This window comes from Sciurus carolinensis, chromosome 1 (assembly GCF_902686445.1).
Source record: "Sciurus carolinensis chromosome 1, mSciCar1.2, whole genome shotgun sequence".
Taxonomy (NCBI): domain Eukaryota; kingdom Metazoa; phylum Chordata; class Mammalia; order Rodentia; family Sciuridae; genus Sciurus; species Sciurus carolinensis.
Window position 1 is genome coordinate 208,412,378 of NC_062213.1, and position 16,257 is coordinate 208,428,634.

General features: G+C 59.2%; 2 protein-coding genes across 2 annotated transcripts; both read right to left on the minus strand.

Annotated features, from left to right (window-relative positions):
• Positions 1 to 838: 838 nt before the first annotated feature.
• Vwa1 (von Willebrand factor A domain containing 1) lies at positions 839 to 8,785 on the minus strand. The gene is made up of 4 exons (XM_047517257.1): positions 7,807 to 8,785; positions 6,167 to 6,724; positions 4,445 to 4,723; positions 839 to 4,368 (listed from the first exon to the last, which is right to left on the minus strand). Exons 1-4 carry the CDS (start codon positions 7,877 to 7,879, stop codon positions 4,031 to 4,033), a joined length of 1,248 nt encoding a protein of 415 aa, XP_047373213.1. The 5' UTR covers positions 7,880 to 8,785; the 3' UTR covers positions 839 to 4,030.
• Positions 8,786 to 13,667: 4,882 nt separating this feature from the next.
• Positions 13,668 to 16,257, minus strand: Tmem88b (transmembrane protein 88B). The gene is made up of 2 exons (XM_047565165.1): positions 15,700 to 16,257; positions 13,668 to 14,868 (listed from the first exon to the last, which is right to left on the minus strand). Exons 1-2 carry the CDS (start codon positions 15,973 to 15,975, stop codon positions 14,671 to 14,673), a joined length of 474 nt encoding a protein of 157 aa, XP_047421121.1. The 5' UTR covers positions 15,976 to 16,257; the 3' UTR covers positions 13,668 to 14,670.

The following is a 16,257-nucleotide window of genomic DNA, read 5'->3' on the forward strand; positions in this document are numbered from 1 at the left end:
CGCGAGAATGTAGCGCCTTCCGGACCGAGGCGGCGAGGGCTCTGCAGCCTTGGGAGACTGGGAGCCACCTGGGCGAGCGGAAGCCCTGCAGGCGTGGGCTTGCGCTGAAGATCTCCATGCCCGGCGCACACAGTAAGCGCTTAATAAGTTGACAGAAGTGGATCTCAGGCAAGGCTTCTGCGACTGTCTTTCAGATGAAGGGCGAGCCTAGAGAACAGCACCCCCCCCCCTCCGCGCCGGCCCCCGTAATGGACTCTGGTTTTGTGAGTCTGTGATTTACAAGCCTGGAGGTGGAAAAGCGGAGCAGCCACCGCAAAGCCCACAGAGGGACCCTGGCTTGAGAAGACGTTCAGAGCAGAGGGCCCGTCTTCCTAGGCATTTGGTCGCTCACCAGTGAGTGCTCCTTGGGAACTTGCTTAGACCACATGTCTGCTTCAGGGCAGAGAGACTGGACCCGACTGGGGCAAGGGAGAGAGATCAGGATGGACAGAGCAGGCGTTGCTCTGGAGCCAAGGTCCACAGTCAGTACCTTGGTCCCAAGGCTTCCTTTGATGGAACTGGTTGAGTTCACATAATTATATGTTTTCAATATATTTCCCCTTAGATTAAAAAGTTTTACTCCTGCATAAAAAATAAGAAAAGGTTGAAAATTCTAAGATTTTTTTTTTCCCCACACAAATTAACACAAAAATCGAGTTTCCTGGAAATTCCACACGCCCCCCAGTGGCCACCCTCAGTATTTTTCTGGACCAGTTGCAAACCACACCTCCCATAGCTCCCCTGAGGTGGCTTGGATGGATAATAGTAAATGAATAAAACCCCAGGTCAGGCAGGCATTTAACAAGCTTGTGTCTTTTATAAATCTCTGCATTTAATAGATTCATTGAACTTGGCATACTTTTAAGAACAAGTGTTGATTGCTGTCTTAAGATATTGGTGCTTGCATTGAGTGTAAGTCGTTCACATTTCTAATCCCAGTGACTTGGGCTGCTTAGGCAGGATGATCACAGGTTCAAGGCCAGCCTCAGCAACTTAGCCAGGCTGTAAGCAACCTAGTGAGACCCTGTCTCAAAATAAAAAATAAAAAGGACTGAGGATGTGGCTCAGTGCTTGAGCACTCTTGGGTTCAATCCCCAGTACTAAAGCAAAACAAAACAAAACAAAAATTCAGGCTTGCTTTAAGGAGAAACTTAGAAAAAGCAGTGGGTTCCACACTTTCCATTCTGATGAAGTATGTAGAATACCCCATCCACACTTTGATACTTAAAATCTTAGACTATTTGGGAGGACAGACACACCCTTCCTAAAGACACTAAAGTAATGAGAGAATCATGACTCTGCTTTCTACCTGAAGCATTTTCATTTAACTGACAAATGTGAGTGCTGCTTACACTCTGCTGTTTTGCTGATGGGATCCCTTCTGACCTCCCCAACAGATTCTCTAACAGGAGTCCTCCAGCATTACAGACCTAGGGAGACTGCAGAGGTTAAAGATGCAGGTTGATAGCCTGGCCCCCAGCCTGCCCTGATCCAGATGGGGTGTGCAGCCCCTGATGGAAGTACAGGTCAGCAGGAGCTGGGGCCTAATTCTCAAAGTAGACCCCACCTAGGCAGTGGGAAGCAGTCTGCTCCTAGAGTGTGTGCAGCTGGCGTGGTCTGAGTCCCCTACCCCTGACTAGATCTCAGAACTACACTGCAGCCTGTTGCCCCCAGCAACCCAGCCCTGGGGCTTCCAGCACCAAGGCTGCAGCCGCCAGCTGCCTGCTGTCTTCCAAGGACAGTGCCATGCAGAAGGCTGTCCTCTTAAACCTAAAGCCCCTTTTGTGGCCAGCACAGGTTTGCTGCTGACCATCAGTATCATTCTGCAGTCCTGTCCTCTTGTGGGGAGTCTAGCTTTCAAAAGTGAGGGGCCAATCTCTCTCCTCAGCCAGCTGGTCCCTTCCTGCTCCTGTTCTTCCTCTTCTGTTCCAGCTTGCTGGTTCCAGCCTCAATCACAGGCACACAGCCCATCTGCCTCCACCACAGCGGGCATGTGGACCCCCTCCCTTACTGACCTCCCACACACAGGCCCAAGCTCAGCCAAAAGAAAAACTGCCCAACCTGGCCCAGGATTCCAGTGTGGGACCTTGGGCTACTGGTTCCCACCCTAACCTACCAAAACAGGGTTCCTGTGGGCTGGCAGCCCCTGCTGGCTTCTCCCCAGGTGTGGTGGTTCATAAGCGGTAATAAGAATAGTGACAGCAGGCCCAGGACTGTAGTGATTTAGGACTGAGCCCAAAGCTCACGGGCCCCTCTGGGCTTCCCCATAGTTGTGTAGCTTATCCTGCTGAGGGTTTATGTGTATGTAAGTAGCTGCCTGTTTATGGTGACCCCATGCACTGTCCTCTGCCCCAAAGCAGCCCCTCCCTGCAGCTGGAGAGTCAGGAGTAGCCAGCACTGTCCCTACAGGGCCCTGAAGTGACACCCACTCAACTGGCCATGTGGTGTCATGGGTGGCCTTAGTGCTGGCCTTCAGTTGCCCTACCCTGCTCAAACCTATGGCCTCCAATGTACCTTTGTGTCCCTGGACACTCTGGAAGGGGCTGTAAGTGGGCTCTCTGGAATTGTCAGTGAGGAGCCACTGGCCATGTCCAGGACCCATAGGTCATAAGAAGCACCAGTTCAGGCCATGCGATGCACAACAGGGTTCTTGGGGGAAATGGCAGCACGCAGGTGCTCAGAAAACACACACACCCATATGGGGTCCAGAAACCACCCCTCAGCCCTGGCCACCTGGGATTCGCTAGGGTAGAAGAAAGTAGGTGCAATGTGGGACATGCTTTGCCAGCACAGGGTGCCCACAGGTGAGAGACTGGGCAGTAGAATGGCCTGCAGAACTACTGGGACCTCTGTCCTCCTGAGTTCCAGCAGCCTGCCTCTGTCCAAACTGTGGGTCCTGGGCCACAGAAGCAGGGGCCAGAAGGGACTGTAGAAGGCCAGCCTCCCCTCCTCTCCAGAAACACCACGCGCCTGCACACTGGACCTCTCGCACTGCCCTGTCCCAGGCTGGAGTGTCCCAGGAGCAAACATTCTGTTGAGACAGTAGGCTCAGCATACAACTGATTTACTGTATTTTGGAATCTGGGTCATTAGTGGGGAAGAGAGGCAAGGTGAGCCTGGGCAGGTGATTCTGGGAGAAAAGGCCCTGCCCGGTGTGGGCTACAGAAGCAGCCAGGTCCCTCCTACCCTTGGTGACTTCTCCAGAGCTCCAGGATAGTAGATGGTGACAGGAGGTAGCCCATGACCCTCTGGGGTCAGACAATATTGCATAGTAATTGAGGTGAACCCACCCAGGGCAACACTGTTCCCCCTCCCCCAGGAAGCTCCTGAGTGCTGGCCTTGGAGCCTGGCAAAGGCAGTGGTGGGCAGCCCCTGTCCCCACAGTCCTGAGTGCTAGGTTCTGAGTCTGTACCTCCAGAAAGGTGCTTTCTGCATCCCAGGGGCTGCTAGCTGGGCCCAGCTGGGGTCCTGGGCAGGAAGGCAGGGCCAGTGTACACAGGAGGCCACTGCCTTCCAAGCCCAAGGGTCCTGGCAAAGAACCAGGCCACATCATCAGCCTCCTGTTCTTTCCTTCTCCAGAGGCCTTTGGAGACTGCCCATGCTAGTTGGTCCTCCCCTACCCCACCCACTGTCTATCCATATGCAGGACCTCAGTGGCCCTGGGCACTGCATCCAACTGTGCAGCCCTTGCCACCAGGGTGCTTGGCCTTTCCCACAAGCCGGAGCCCTGGCCCCTGTCTCCCCACCTGGGTCCGGGCCAGTCCCGGGTCTGACGTTCTCAACTCTCCCGCAGATGCCCTCCCCACCTCTCTGCCAAATGCTGCGCACAGGACAACACGCGAGGGCGGGGGTCTGGCCGGGAGTAGGACGAGGCCAGCGAGGAGAGGAGTGGGGGGGGGCGGGTAAAGAGCGAGGCTGGCACCCCCTCCCACCGGGCTCGGGACGAGGGGCTCTCGGGTCCACAGCTCCGAACCCCTCCGGGCGGGTCGGCTCACCCGCCACGACCCACTGCCACCCGGGGTGCTGGGCGCGGGGCACGGCTGCGCTCCCCCATGGGCGTGCAGGCCTTGGCGGACAGCGCCCTCTCGCGGCCGGAGCGGAAGGCAGCGGTCACCGTCACCAGGTAGGCGGTGCCAGGCGCCAGGCCCTGCAGCGTGGTGCTGTTTCGGCCCGCAGGCACTTCCACATGCTGCGCTGCGCCGCCGCTTAGTGGCCCGAACTGCACTTGGTAGCCGAGCGCGGCAGCTGGGCCCAACACCGGGGTCCAGCTCACGCGGAGGCTGCGCGGCCTGGCATGCGAGATGATGATGCGCTCGGGACCGGCCTCCTCTGCGGGGGGAGGGGGCCGTCAGAGAAGGGACGCTCCACCCGGCGAACCCCCCGCCATACCCTGTCGGAGGCTCACCGGGCAGCGTATGCACTCGCAGGTGCTGAGGCTTCAGAAGGCGCACGTTGGACTCGGGCAGCAGCGCCACGTCGTAGTCCGAGTCAGGGCTGAGGCCATCCCAGGTCCAGTCCGTGGCGTTACCAGGCAGTTGCTGGCGTCTTGGGGCCCTCGGGTCTGCGGTGGGCATCAGCTCCAGCACGTAGTAGCCGGAATCGGCGGTCAGCAGGGGCGGCCAGGCCAGGCGGAAGCTGCTGGGCGTCACCTCGGAGGCATAGAGCTGCTGTGGCTGCATGGCATCTGTGGAAGGTGCAGGAGGTCAGGGGAGAGGACACCTCCCCGGCACCAGTGGGTGGAGCCCTGAAGGATCCAGAGAAGACCCTGTAGGACAGGGCGGGGGCATCTGCCAAGATGATGCAGGCATCAGGCTGTGGACTATGCCCAGCAGATGCTCTGATGTGCAAAACTGCGCTGGGAAAAAGAGGAGTGCCCATGGATACCTCCCTGGCTGCCTTAGCCCCAACCCAGACCTGTATGCGGAGGTGTAGGTCCTGGACAAAAGATCCCCAACAATGGTGTCTGAGAATGGAGGACCAGCACCCCAGCCCAATGGGCCAGCACAAGGTATGGGGTCAGTTGGGCAGTTAGGCAAAAGGGGACCAGAGGGTACAGCCATGAGGTGGGAGGCCATGGGGGAGGCCTGGGGGCAGTGGAGCCAAGAAAACACCAGGAACAGTTGGACCTGCTTCAGGTCCCCCAGAATGTAGTGAAGGGAGACTCCAGAGTGGGTGCTGAGCCTGTGACACCAAATGCTTCGTGGCCATTGGAGCAGCGGGCAGGTGGGGGACACTGTGGGGAAGCACATGCAGATCCTGACCTTCCTCCTCCTAACGTCTGGGTTGGGGCTTGTCTAAATTCCCCCTCAGACTCTGCCCTCAGCCCCAGGAGCCTCCACCCCACTCCCTGATTCTGAAGGGAGCCTTTTCTCCTGTCCTCTCCAGGCTCAGTTGCCAAGGGCCACTAGGGGTCAGTTGTTCCTGGGAAAGACCTTGGGGGACCCTCTACCCCTTCCCAGCCCACAGACCAACAACTTCCTGCTCTAGGTAGATGATTAACCCAAAGGCAGAGACTTGGTAAGAACTCTGGGGTGGTGGCACTCTTCTGTGGCTGTAGCAGGCCTAGCCAGCCACCAAGCCTCTCATCTCCGGTCCTTCCCCTCTGGGGCTTGACTGAGGGGTGATCCAGAAGAGAGCCATTGGGATGCTGCTGGGCCCCTACAGCAGATTTTCCTGGTCTGGCTTCTTCCCCAGCAGTGCCCACAACAGACTTCCTATGTAAACCAACTCAAACCCTTCTGTGGCTGTCCTTACCCAGAACAGGTAGGGCTTGAGCTTTATGGGAGGCAGTCCCTGACCTTCCAGGTTCTTCCCTCTTTGGTGTGGTGGGCCTGGTGAGCCAGTGGGCCCCTGGACATGCCTAAGTGCACATGCTGCCACTGACGTCTCCAGCTTAAGGTCCATCTTCCACTTAGCCTCCACACCCTACCAGAAGTAGCCCTCAGTCCCGTGGAGATCACCTGGAGGTGATCACTAAGGTTTGCTCCGTCTCTTCACAGCCCAGGTGTCAGAGTACATGGAGGCACCCAGTTGGACTGTGTTCCTGAGAGTGCATGGAAAAACTACCTCCCATCCCCACCTGGAGGGCATCAAACGCTTGGGTTTTGCAGGCTCTCATCCCACCTACCAAGAATGGAGCCCCGTAGCTCCTGGGCAATGATGTGCAGATCATCCACATCAACAAAGTGCAGATGCTTCTCAGCAGGGGCTGAGGCAGCAGCAGACAGCTCCAGCAGGTTGCCACGGCCAGTGCTGACAATGAAGACGGTGACGCCCAGGTCCTTGAGCTCCTGCATTGGGGGGCCCACGGGGTCGCTGGAGGCCCCATCTGTCACCCACACCAGTACCTTGGGCACCCCTGTCCGGGCACCTGCTGCTTCAGCAAACAGCTGCTCCTGGGCATAGGCCAGTGCCAGACCAGTGTTGGTGTCACCCATTCGCTGGGCTGCAGCACGGATGGCATCCTGGACGGCCTGGCTTGAGCTGTGCTGGTTGAAGGGGAACTCGGTGTGTGGCCTGCTGCCCACATGCACCAGGCTGGCACGCAGGGCCCCAGGGCCCAGGGGCAGCAGTGCCACCAGCTGCCCCACAAACTCCCGGACTCGAGAGAACTCGTAGTGCGACACACTGGCCGAGCTGTCCAGCAGGAGCAACAGGTCCCCCTGGGGGGCCGATGCAAGGGGACCTAGGGAAATATGAGGGTTCAACCCCAGATGGTGGCCCCAGATCAACCCACACCCAGAGCAGAGACCCCAAGGCCCGGGTTTTCCTTGAGCAGGTGCTCAAAGGGTGAGGTCCTAGGGGTGGCACCTCCAGGGAGAAGAGCGCTGAGCCAAGCAGGAGGCCTACTCTCAGTGCATTCCAGCTCTGTACACAGGCCATGTGACCTAGTGCACCCCGGGCTGGCTCAGGTCCCCTGTGCGGAGGAGTGCTAGCCCTCCAAGACCCTATACCTCAGCAGACATCAAATGCAGGTGGAGCCAAAAGCCCTGGCCTCCAGGAGGGTCTGAATATGGGGTGTGCTCCCTCAGGCTTGGCTTTCAGAGAGGCACCCTGGAGGCTGGAGTCCAGCCACCCAGCTCAACCTCCAGGTAAGGCAACTCTCTGGGCATGTACAAGGCAGCAGGGGAGGGTGAGAGCAGAGGTCTGAACACAGCCCCCGGCTCAGATGGCCAGGCTGGAATCGTGACCCCACTTACAGATGACGTCACCCCTCCCCTGGCCCCCATCCTCGGCTCCATCTGGACCCAGAAAGCAGGATACACCCCCTAGCAGCCTGAGGGCCCGCCCAGCCCCTGGCGGGCCTCCCCTTCCTCCCTCCCGGCACCCTGCGGGGTGGGTGTGCACAAGGGCCCCTCCACCACTGAGCCACGGGCTGGCTGGGGGGTGGGGAGTCAAGGTGTCTCTAGTCCTCGGCTTGGGGTTTCCCCAGGGCGATTCCAAATCTCCCACTGCCCCTACTGAGGTCCTTCAGAAAGTAGGGAAACCGAGGCGGGACGGCCTCTTCCCCCAGACATCTCCCCTCCAGGTCCAGGCCCCGTGGACCTGCCCGCGGGGAGGCGCAGGGCAGACGCCGGCCTCGCCGCTCCGCGCTGGCTCAGTCGTGCAGCCTGGAGCACCTGGGCGCGCTCCCCACAAGTGGCTGGAGTGCTCGGTTTGCTCCCGGCTCAGCTCCCGGAACCTCCCGCCCACCAGCCGAGCAGCCAAACGTGGGCAGCGGGAATGAGGGGTCGTCAGGAGTCGGAACCCCAGCCCCGCCACACTCACCGCGCTCCGCGCCGCTCTGCGCCAGCGCCAGTCGCAGGCTCAGGGCCAGGCTGAGCGCCGTCCAGGGGAGCATCGTCCGCGGCGGGATGGGGCGCTCGGCAGCAGCTTGTCGCTGGCTAGCTCGGGGACCGCCGGGCGCGGGTCGGAGAGGGCCCGCCCCCGGCAGGCCACGCCCGCGACCACGCCCACGCCTCGGGCGCACGCACTCGCCCGCGCGCGCGCACCCCAGACACCGACCTGCACGGACTCCGCAGAGGCGCGCCCACGAGCCACCGGGACTTGCGGCGACACGCAGCACTAACCCGGGCACCACCGAGGCATGCACGCGTGGGCATGCACACACAGGCACTCCAGTCTCCCCTCTCCCGGCTGTAAGGCTGTGGGGTCGCCCTCACCACCCATCTCCTACCCATACCCTTTGGAGCTCACCACTGCCCACGACCCCAAAGAGCTGAGGGTCCCTGAAGCCAAGACCCGACCCGGCCCGGCTGCACACTGGCCACAGGACTGAGGGGTCGGTGTCCTTAAGGACTTATCAACAGGATCTGGAAGGGCCTTAGAGTGGGGACAAGAGCCTGAAGACAAGGGCACACTGGACAAGGCCTGAACCAACTGTCTCCTGTTGTCCAGTGTGCCCATAATGGGCCTATTACTGACCTCATACACTCTATTCAAGGAGGTGCCGAGAACCACAGATAAGACCCTAGCAGGACTGGAGGGGCCCACTAGACAGTGCTCGGTCCTGTAATCTTGACTAGGCCCAAAAAGGGGATTGGCTGCAAGGGTCTTCCCTGGGAAGGGCCGGCCTCCTCCCCTGGGCAGAAGCCCCACTGCGGCCCTCCTAAGATCCCTTCCAATGGGGTAAACATGGAGTTGGGGTTAGGGACACACATGTGGCAGGGTTTTGTCGCCAGGATGTCCGCTCCCTTCTCACTCTCTGCAGGAGGATGTTTGGTGGGGGAGACGGATGGGACTCAATGGTTTTCCTTCCTCCCTTTCTGGCAGGTGAGACTCGGTGGCGACTATGAGGATGGCCTGAGCTTGGCTTTGCCTAAAAAAGGAAGCGCACAGCTGAGCCCCAGGAGCTGGCTGCAGGAGCAAGTGAGAGCTGTGTCCCCGCCGCCATCCCCCACCCCTTGCCGGGAATCTTGGCAGTGGGTGTTGGCTCCACTCCACAGACCTCAGGCCTCAGCACGGACCAGAGGCTGCTTGGTGCTTCCGCCTGGGCCCTGTCGGGGGAGCAGTAGATGCAGGCTCACCCAGTCCGGGGCACAGCCCCCAGCCCCTAGCACACAAGGACTGCTGTGGAGACAGACACTGAGTGGAGACCAGACAAGGTGGCAGCACCAAGGACTGATGTGAGGCACGCCCAGGTAGACAGTTCATCCTCAAGCTTGCTGGCCAGGGAGCTGGGCCATGGTGGATCCGCCCTGTGGGGAGGCAGGCCCAGAGTCACACCTCAGCTGCCTGGCTGAGCTGACGGGAAGTTTCCGTCCCTTCTGGAAAAGTGCACGGGTCTTCTTGCTGTGACTCAGGCCTCAAGGAAGCAGTGCCCTCCTCCAGCCTGACTTCAGAAGTAGAGGGGCACAGGAGGCCCAGCCTCCACCCAGTCGCTCCTGCTGCCCAACCCTCTGGGGACCCTCCATCAGCCCTATTCCCCTGCTCAGTCATCAAAGCAAGCTTTACTCCTGTGTCCTGCCCTGCCCACCACTGCTGTCCCTACCTCCAGAGGAAAGCTGTGGACAGATGGGATCCCAGAAGGTGAGGGAGTTAGCCAGGGGTGCAGTGGTCAGGGACAGGGCTGGATCTTAGGCAGACACCAGGGGGAGCACAAATAGAATGATCCAGAAGCCTCTTCTCTGAAGGCATCGGGGCCCAGTTGGTAAAGGGGACAGAGACATAGGCAGAGGCAAGGACTGACCAAGCCAGACAGAACAGGGCCCTGTCCCCCAGCCCTCCACCTTCCCCAGGTACAGCCTCTGCCTGGGCCTGGCATCCTGGGGACCCAGAAGAAGATGCAGCAGGTGAGGCTGAGAACACCCTGCTTCCACAGCCGTGGCCCAGGGCCAGGGAGTCCCTGCGCCTCACTTCCAGGAGCTGGCCCAGCTACTTGTCTGCAAGCAGGTGGAGGAGTGTCCCTGAACCCAGGGACACGGCTCTCAGCAGGGCCTCGCCCCTGCCCCCACTGAGGTCCTAGAGAAAGCTCCCTCCTCCACACAATCCAGGCTTCTGCAGAAAAGAAGGGCCTTTTGTCCCCAGCTCACTGTGGTCATGTTCAACCCCAGAGAAAAGGGCATCTCCTGGTGCCTCTGACCCCAGCCCTGACCCCAGCTGAGGGCAGAGTGGCCAGGGCCCCCACCCCATTGCTCTGAGCTGCTGTTTGTCAGTTGTTTGTATCTACATACAAACCCACGCACACACCCACGGGAGACACAGAAACAGGAAGTGGCAGGAGCAGCTGCCGCAGGCCCTGGCCAGAAAAGTGGGGTGATGCTGGGTCCTGTGACCCTGCCTCATGAAGGCAAGCAGGGGGCTGGGGAAGGGGCAGCCAAGAGCAGCAGGGCCCCGCAGCTCCTTCCCACTGCTCCCCCACCTTCCTCTAGACTTGACCTGCCCACCTGGGTCAGATCAGACCAGTCCTGGGAGCTGACACCTCTCAGGTCCCCTGCAGTGGAGGCAGCAGGGAAGAGGCAGGGCAGGGGGAGTGCCAGACAGTGCTCAGCACTCCAGCTCTGCACTGGGGACACAAGCACCGTCAGACTAGGAGGGGACAGGCAGCGCTGTGGAGCAGAGATGCAGGGTGTTCTCCCTGTGGAGGGTGGGGCTGCGGGAGAGCAGAGGGCCAGCAGGGACCCAAGGCAGGAGCCGCACAAAGGAAGAGCGGCACAGGCAGAGGAACAGGGATGGGGGAGGCATACCTGCCAGTCAGGGGACCTGGGCTGGGGGACAGAAAGGGCAGGGCTGCAGGGAGGTGATGGGATTCTGAGAGTGCCAAGGCAGTGCCAAGGCAGGGCAGAGAGCTGACACCAGGCTCCAAGGGAGCCATCATAAGTAGGGGAGGACTGGGAGTGGGATCGAGAGACGGTGTCCAGAACTTGCCACCAGCTAAATAGTAATGCCCCTTCCTGAGGTGGGCCACCCCAGCTTTGGTCCTCCTGGCTGACAGGCTCTTCTCTAGGTGATCACCATGCCCTGCTCCATCCCCAGGGAGGGCAGGCAGGCTCAGGTGGAGGAGGCAGCAGGGAGGGCCGGCCGGCCAGGGCCAACACCAGGAGGGCAGCCTCCCCGTGGCAGGCCCTCAGCTCTGCCTGCTCCTTCCCGGCGCCCCCACCCTGGCTCAGGTACTGCCAGCATGGTGCTCAGCCCACATGCCTAGAGGGGCATGGTCCTCACTGAGCTCAGCGCTGAGGCTGAGGAATGGAGTGGGGTGAGCATGGGCCCTCCTTGCCCCTCAAGCGTGGTATGCCTGAAAACATTTTGCGAATGAAATATACCACCATAGACCAGGTGGGGACCTTGCAGAGCCCTTCCCTCACCTGTGGGGCGGAGCAACACCCCTCATCTAAGGACAGGCACACCCACACGTGCGCACCCCAAGTCCCTCTTGGAGCCAGGGCCTTCAGTCAAGGGGGAAAGAGCCTGTGTCCTCCCAAACAGGTTTCATCTGGCCCATCCAGTGGCTTGGCTGTCCAGTCCAGAGGGACTGGAGCCAGTGAGGGGTGAAGCTGAGACACCTGGGCAGCAAGCAGAGGAGATGGGGGCAGGGCTGGCCGGGCACCCACAACCCGAAGGAGGGGGGTTGTCAAGCTGGGCAGAGGTTGGGGGACAGAGATTTATGGGACTCAGGGACTAGAGCTAGGAAGAGGTCAGTGAATACCTCAGGCCTGAGAGGGAAGCCTTGTGGCTGGGGGTCAGGTCCCTTCCCCTCATCCCATGCCCTCTCAGGACCTGCTTAGATGGTAGTGAATCAGGAAGACCCCTAAGGCCCCACAACAGGACCCAGAGAGGGCAGAGCCAGGAAGCGCTCAGGCCTACATTCAGCTCCAGGGCAGGCAGCTGTGGCCACCCCAGGTTTGCTTGCCTGGCAGCTGGCTCATCGGTGCTCTCCAGGGCTAAGACCCCCACAGTGGAACCCTGGGCCTCCACCTCTCAAGTGTCCACCAAGCATCCTACCACTGATGGGGGCTATATCCCAACCCCCCAGTTGCCTTTGAAAGCAGGTTGCTGGCCTCCCTTGGACATCCCAGGGCTAGCTGGAGGCTGTCATGGGTTTCCGGGTGAGCCTGGGAAGTTGGGAAACACCTTTTGGAGAACTCCCTGCCAGGTCAGTGGTCAGTGGCTAGCAGCCAGCTGGTGTGGGGGCCTGAACTTGCCACTCACCTCCCCACCCCCATCAGGCCAGCTGTTGTTTTGATGACTGTATGGCCAGGCAGATCCTCAGCCAAGGGCATCCCAAGAGAGTCCTTATCCTCAGCCCCTGGTGGCGGCAGCCAGAGCCTGCCCAGCTTGGGCAGGAGGGGAAGGAAGGCGGCCTCAGCCCAGGGGAAGCTCTTTTAGGCAGTCTGGCAACTGGCCAGCTCTGTCTGCTCAGGAAAGGCATCAAAGCCGGACTCAGATGAAGGTTGGAAAACCCCAAGACACCCACTGGACCCAGTCCAGCCATACACTGGTCTCTGCTCAAGGCCACTATGGGTCCGACTTGGGTCAGAGGCTGAGCCTTGCCAGCAGTATGGTGTGTTGGATCCTTTAAAAGCTTTTCAGCTACCACAAGACTCTGGGTGAATCACAGTAAACATACTTTTTTTTTTTTTTTTTTTTTTTTGGTACCAGGAATTGAATTCAGGGGCACTCAACCACTGAGCCACATCCCCAGTCATATTTTGTATTTTATTTAGAGACAGGGTCTCACTAAGTTGCTTAGTGCTTTGCCATTGCTGAGGCTGGCTTTGAACTTTTGATCCTCCTGTCTCAGCCTCCCAACCCACTGGGATTACAGGCGGGATTAAAGGCGTGCACCACCGTGTCCGAAACATTTTTAATACACTGTTGGACTTAGACATTATAAATAAGCAGACAGATGCAGCAGCACGCACCTGTATCCCAGCTACTTGGGAGGCCCAGTTGGGAGGCTCACAAGTTCAAGGCCAGCTTGAGCAACACAGCAAGACTCTGTCTCAAAAAAAAAAAAAAAAAAAAAAAAAAAAAAAAAAAAAAAAGAAAGAAAAAAAGAAAAAAAAAAAAAAAAGAAAAGGAAAGGAAAGAAAAGGAAAGGCTGGGGATGCAGCTCAGTGGTAGATCACCCCTGGATTCAATCCCCAGTACCACAAAAACTAAATAAACCAACAAAAACAACTAGAATAGTGAACAGAAGCCCATGATGAAGGGAAACTAATGGGAAAGCAAACAATTCCTTGGACACAGGGACAGAGAGCCATACTGGTCAGGGAAAAGCGTGAGTGCTATGCATAGGGGATCGCTAAACCAGGACCCTCAGCAGGGCCTAGGATGCTCATTTCCCATCTCTGGAGAAAAGTGTCCCTAAGTTAGGGCCTCAGATCATCACTGATATGGGCTGACATTATAAATTACCAGGGGCTGGAAGTGTAGCTCAGTGGTAGAGTGCTTGCCTAGCAGGCAGAGTGCCCTGAGTTGGATCCCTATCACCACCAAAAACAAAACAAAAAAGTGATTTTCAGCTGAGGTGGTGGTACACACCTATAATCCCAACAACTCAGGAAGATGAGACAGGAGGATCCCCAGTTCAAAGCCAGTCTCCGCAATTTAGCAAGACCTTAAGCAACTTAGTGAGACCCTGTCTCAGAATTTAAAAATTTTAAAAAGAGCTGGGGATGTAGCTCAGTGGTTAAGTGCCCCTGGGTTCAATTCCTAGGAATAAAAACTATAAAGACAAATAAAAAAAGAAAAATTTGAAAAAGAACCAAATGTAACTTTTAAATCTGATAATGAGTTAAAAATAAATAGATGAGTTGATCAGCCGATTAGAAAAGATGAATTTCAGAACTGGGGTTGTGGTTTAAAGGTAGAGCGCTTGCCTAGCATGTGTGAGGCACTGGGTTAGATTCTCAGCGCCACATGTAAATAAATTAATAAAGGTCTAGCAACATCTAAAAAATATTTTAAAAAAGAAATGATGAATCTCAATGAACTAGAAGAGGGCTATGAAGAAACCGCTCAGACTGCAGACCGGACACATGCAGATGGAATATACGAAGGAGGGAAACAGTGAAAGAGCATGGGGGATGAATGAAAGACGAGATTGCAGAGATATGGGTTGAGAATATTCCAGAACTGGTACAAGATATGGATCCGTAGACACGGATCTCCAGTATGAGACCGGCCTCGGCAATTTAGCGAGGCAGTCTCAGGCTGGAAAGCAGCGCGGCGCTAGAGCGCCCGCGGGCTGGGCCCCGGACTGCAGGAGACGCCACCCAGGAAGGCGCTGGGAGAGCCGCAGGACCGTCTCGACCGGCCCGGGGCGCGCCGGCTTCCTTCTTCCTCACTTCGCCGCGTGCTGCGGCCAGGGCTCTGGCGGCGGCCGCGCCTGCACAGCGCGGAGCCGGCCGGCCACCCCCGGGCCTCCGCGGACCTGGAAGTGGGCTAGCAGGCCGCGGCGTCGCCTCCGGGCAGCCTCCTCCGTGCCTCCTCCTCCGTGCCTCCGTCCGCAGCAGGGCGGAGGCTGCAGAGGTGGGGCGGGGCCGCCGCGGTCCGGCCGAGCCCGGTCCCTCCCGCAGCCGCTTCGAGCACTGAGCACTGAGCACCGAGCCGGGAGGCGGACCTCGCCCCACCCGCCGCTCGTCCGCCCGGGGCCGCCTTAGGGGGCCTCCGGGAGCCCGGGCGCCGGCGTCACACCCCGCTCTCGTCGGACGCCGGGGTTCCCGCCGGGGGCGGCAGCAGCGGGCGGAGGCGCCGGATCAGGCGGGCGCGGGCGGCCGAGGCGAGCACGAGCAGCGGCGGCAGCGCGAGGAAGCCCAGCACGATGAGCGCCGCCGAGCCGCGGTCCGAGAGCAGCGTTCGGCAGCCGGGGCCGGGCGCGGGGCGGACCTGCGGACCGCAGGAGGGTCAGGAGGGGCGGGGCCTGGGAAGTGGGGCCCGCGGACGTGGGCGGGGCCTGTTGGGGCGGGGCCTGTTGGGGCGGGGCCCGGGCGGGACCAGGGAATGGGGCCCCGCGCGTCCGGGGGACCCGTGGGGCGGAGTGGAGGACTGAGCTGCTGTGGGCCAGGTAGTGCCAGGGTTTGAATGGGAAATCCGGGACCCAGGTGGACCCTTGAAAGAGAATCGCCCCCTGCAGTCCCTCTTTCGTTTTACTGTCCCCATCTGCCCTTCCCTGTGTTGGCAGCTGACCCTGAGCCCTTGCCCGGCTGTCACCAACCAGCACCACTTCTCCCTCCCCCATCATATGCTACAGAAAGGGGACAACAGGGTCCATCTGCGTACACCCCCATGCGGACCACTAGCCCACTTCGTAAGTGAAGCCCAGCGCAGGGCCGGAGGGGTTTAGGAAGGGCTGGGGGAGGGGCAAGAAAGGGTGAGAAGGGACTAAGGGCTAGTGAAATTTGACAGTGATTTCATCTTCTCTTCCTGGAACCCGACACCCCTCCCCACCACTACCCTGCTATTCAGGCTCTGATGTTTCCTGGGACAGGCTGGGAGGCTCAGGGAGGGAAGAGAACTGTCCCCTGGAACAAACAGAAGCTCTCTCTGACTGTAGCCAGTGGGGAGACTTGTCAGAAGTGGGGCTCCCAGGGAGGAGTAGCACAGGTGTCTCTGGGTGCAAGGGAGTGATGCTGGAAAGGGCCATCAGTTGCAGTGTCCCTGAACCTCTGCAGGACCCCACTTCCCAGGGACCCCCTCCCACAAAGGGCCCAGGCTCACCCTGGAGTGGCACAGGAATCCTAGGTAGACAATACCAGCTGCAGGCAGTAGTACCAGCAGGAAGACTGTCCCAGGAAGCAGCAGGTGGAGCAGGACCACAGCCAGGGTCCTCATAGGCAGCAGCAGGGTCCTGAGACCCCGGGTGGCCAGACCAGACCACCCTGGGTTTCTCAGAGTTGAGGCCTGGCAGTCAGGAGGCCTTTGGGGCAGCATGGGTGCTGTGTCTGACGTACCGCCTCCCTCATCCTCTTCTGTCTCCCTCTCCTGATCACTCATGCTCTCCTGGCAGTGGACCTGGGATCTCACAGTTGTGGTCAGGTAGCAACACCAAGCTCCCCAGGATCAGACTAGAGATCCTTTAACCCTCCCCAGATTCCACCCCCATCCAGATTTCACCAACCAGATGGTGGACCCTGGCCCAGGTAGGTCCAGCCCTGATAACCAGTCTCCGGAGCCACACCCCTGTCTCTCCCCCACTGCCAGGCTGAACCTCTCTCTGCCAGGTGACTGCAACCAACTCCTGTGTGCTCTGGTTAGGCCTTGCCCAGCTGTTCCTGC